Here is a 3,714-nt window from a genome sequence, read left to right as displayed (position 1 = left end):
TTCAGTTCTAGTTCAGTTCTAGTTCAGTTCTAGTTCAGTTCTAGTTCAGTTCTAGTTCAGTTCTAGTTCAGTTCTAGTTCAGTTCTAGTTTAGTTCTAATTCAGTTTTGATTCAATTCTAGTTCAGTTCTAATTCAGTTCTAATTCAGTTTTAGTTCAGTTCTAGTTCAGTTCAGTTCAAGTTTAGTTCTAGTTCATTTCTAGTACGAATACATATTCCAAACAATTTGTTAGGAAATTTTCTTTTCAATTACATGTTAATTTATTTCTTTGGTAAAATGTATAGAAATCACATGGAAAACAAGGAACTATTTAAAAAAAAATATGTTACTCCAAATGCAAAATTACCTTAAAACCTTAAAAATTAAAAATACAAAAAATAGATAATACAAGAATTTTAGAAATAAGAAGCACTATCTGCATGTAAATTTGTAGAGGTGGAGGTAGCTAAAGTATCCACAGATTGGGAGCGTCTTTCCATAAAACTAAACATAAACCAACGTTCATTTTTGCCAAAATTCTCGCCATCCTCCAAGGAAGTAGGTAGAGTTCTAAAAAAAAGGAATATTAAAACTTAAATTATTCTATTTTAAAGTTTATTTCTTGTTAAAACCTACCGATTTAAGGTTTCGGGTAGCAGCAAACATAAACCGCCACCTAAAAGAGAAATTAAACCCAAAATAATTTCGGGTAAAGGAGAAAAATATTGGCGTGTATGAAGAATATAGGAACTGAAAAATGTAAAAGCATAACCCATGACATGTACAGCTGCCACACCCTGGCCACGCACACAAGTGGGTATTAATTCAGTGGCGTACTGGGCGCCAGAATTATAGGCCACCGTCACACCAAAACGACCTATAACCGAGAGAGCCACCACGACAGCAACACCTAGAAAGGGGAGGGGATATTATAAAGTTATTTAAAATACATATTTATTTATTTATTTGGATTTACTTTGATCCGTTGAACTTTCCACATTTGCAAAGAGTATAATTCCAGTGCATGATATAAATATGCCACTCAGTAGCAAAGACATTGATGCCATGGCTTTGCGACCGATACGATCTTGCAAAGCAATTAGAAGCAAACAAGCTGGCAATATGCTTGTGGCACTCAAAGTAAACATGACAAATGGGGAAATGCCAAGACCTTGTACATTACGTGAAACTGCATCGTAGCATAACGTAATTACCATTCTATGCAGTCAGACAAAGGAGGAACAAATTGCAACCAAAAAAGCCGAAAGAACAAATAAACAAAATGCCACATTAATTGAACATTAATAACAAACTCATTAGTGTCTGTTGCAGACACAGACACATACACATACACAACTTACGATTTGAAAAACAATATCAATGTATTGCGCCTTAGACGTGGTGTGGCAAACAGTCCCCATAAATTGGGCGCAACTTTTGTATGCAACTGGTTGCGTTTACATTCTTCAATGAATTCCCTATAACTTGATTCATCCACAACTTTGCCATTTATCTTAGCCACTCTTTTCAAACACTCTACAGCTTTGTCATATTTCTGTTTTGATATCAGCCATTGAACACTTTCGGGCACTACAAAGTAGAAGAGAGGCACTGTGATCAGAGGTATAGAGGTGGCTATTAGAAAACCACGCCAACTTTGCATTAACACTGCTATCCAGGGTGCCGCCATAGAGCCTAGGCAATAAAAGAAACCAATACAAATACTAAGGCCCACAGTGCGCAATGAGGGTCTTAGATATTCCATAACTGTAAAGGAAAGCTTTATAATTAATTGTCTAGACTTTTAATTCTCAAATTCCATACATCTTACCCAATATATACATCATTACAAAATTACTATCGGTGGCCAAGCCCGATAAAAACCGAAATAGAGAGAAAGTTATCAATTCGGTACCGAATATAGTCAAAATATTACCCATCATGGCCACCATATTAGCCACTATCAGAATGGGTAAGCGACCTTTAAAGGAAAAAAATTAATGAATAGTTTTTTCTATTAACTTAGGTTTGAACATACCCACTATGTCGGCCAAGATACCAAATACTAAAGAACCCACTACCGATCCCACAAAAAACATACTTTGACCCAATGTTAATTTCCAGGCATTATCACAGATCCAATCTAATTCACTGGTGAAACTTTCATAACCCATATACAATTCATAATCGTAGCTGGTGCAGGAGTTTGTATTGGAATTATCTATGGGCAAACATGACGATGTTATGGGAGTTGTGTTTGTTAAAGTCTCATTTTCTGTGGTATCTGTAGCACACCTTCGTAAGGAAAATAGAGAGTTTAGGTTAGGTTAAGGTAACAAGAACGTGACTATATAAAGAGGAGATGGAGGGATGAAATTTTCTGCGAATTTTATTTGCATAAAAATGTTTTTTCTATAAAAAACATCTTGAAAATTTTTTAGTCAGTGAGTTATTTATTTAGTTATTTAGTTATTTAGTCATTTAGTTATTTAGTAATTTAGTTATTTAGTTATTAAGTTATTTAGTTATTTAGTTATTTAGTTATTTAGTTAATTAGTTATTTAGTTATTTAGTTATTTAGTTATTTAGTTATTTAGTTATTTAGTTATTTAGTTATTTAGTTATTTAGTTATTTAGTTATTTAGTTATTTAGTTATTTAGTTATTTAGTTAATTAGTTATTTAGTTATTTAGTTATTTAGTTATTTAGTTACTTAGTTAGTAAGTCCATCTCCTCTTTATACTCATCAACTCACCAATATTTCGGTGTAAAACTGATGATTGTCTGTGAGTAATAATGCATCGACGATAGCAAATTAATGACACAAAATAACAACAACATCAAGGCCTGCAAACGATGACAATCGCCACATTTTTCTAAAATCTTATCAATTTCTAACATATTGCGGTGATTTTATTTAAAGCTTTTGTTGTTGTACACTTTTTTCTAATTTTGCCGGTATTTATTATTTGTTTAATGTTATTGTTGTCGCAGCTATTCCCTTGTTGTTTTTATTATAGTAAAGTTTTTGTTGTTGTTCTATCATTTAGATATGTTGTCGTCACATCTAATTAAAACGTCACTTTGAACAAAAAAATGTTAACAAAAACAAAATGATGAATACCTATACATATGTATGAAAAGAATAATAATAGAAAAAAAACCATCTGTTGAATAGAGTTATTAAATTATTTTGTTGCTTTTGTTTTTGTCGCACTTTAGTAAAACAGCTTTTTTTTGATTTATAAGTATGAATCGGTTTTTGTGTTTTCATTTGTTTGAATTTGCATCTGCTTCGGTCGCAATGGTGTGGTTAGATGATGATGCTAAGCATGAACATGAACTTTGTCAAGGGGTAAAATTTTTTTATTTAATATATAATTTGTTTTTGCAAAAAATTAAATATGTGTAGGCGTGAGTAGAAAAATTAATAAAAATAAAATTTATTAAAGCTAATACAGACAGTTAGATACAATGAGCAGGAATTAAGAACAAATTCTGTAGAAATTTAGTAAATAATTAAAATCTGTGAAAATCATATCACATACCTACATATGTAACTGAAGAACTACGTACAATATTTAGTATAGTCTATAGTCTAGTCAATATTCGAATCTATAGTCTAATCTATAGTCTAGTCTATAGTCTAGTCTATAGTCTAGTCTATAGTCTAGTATATAGTCTAGTCTATAGTCTAGTCTATAGTCTAGTCTTTAGTCTAGTCTATAGTCTAG

The 3,714-nt window shown here is 31.7% G+C and overlaps 1 protein-coding gene across 1 annotated transcript; it reads right to left on the bottom strand.

The window, feature by feature from the left end:
- Positions 1-248: 248 nt before the first annotated feature.
- On the bottom strand, positions 249-3,098 carry LOC111689323 (organic cation transporter-like protein). The gene is made up of 7 exons (XM_023451794.2): positions 2,736-3,098; positions 2,019-2,275; positions 1,812-1,961; positions 1,342-1,747; positions 957-1,198; positions 617-890; positions 249-550 (listed from the first exon to the last, which is right to left on the bottom strand). Exons 1-7 carry the CDS (start codon positions 2,879-2,881, stop codon positions 397-399), a joined length of 1,629 nt encoding a protein of 542 aa, XP_023307562.2. The 5' UTR covers positions 2,882-3,098; the 3' UTR covers positions 249-396.
- Positions 3,099-3,714: the final 616 nt, after the last annotated feature.

The sequence above is a fragment of the Lucilia cuprina genome, chromosome 4, assembly GCF_022045245.1.
Source record: "Lucilia cuprina isolate Lc7/37 chromosome 4, ASM2204524v1, whole genome shotgun sequence".
Classification (NCBI taxonomy): Eukaryota; Metazoa; Arthropoda; class Insecta; order Diptera; family Calliphoridae; genus Lucilia; species Lucilia cuprina.
Note: the sequence above shows the minus strand (reverse complement) of the source record. Positions and strands in the feature narration are given on the sequence as shown.

What these genes read in the sequence shown, in the direction of transcription:
- LOC111689323 (XM_023451794.2), bottom strand. Translation starts at nt 2,881, where the DNA reads ATGTTAGAAATTGATAAGATTTTAGAAAAATGTGGCGATTGTCATCGT. An exon ending in TGTAATGATGTATATATTGG is followed by an intron (nt 1,748 to 1,811) that starts GTAAGATGTATG and finishes TTTCCTTTACAG; the next exon opens with TTATGGAATATCTAAGACCC. An exon ending in TTGATATTGTTTTTCAAATC is followed by an intron (nt 1,199 to 1,341) that starts GTAAGTTGTGTA and finishes CTGACTGCATAG; the next exon opens with AATGGTAATTACGTTATGCT.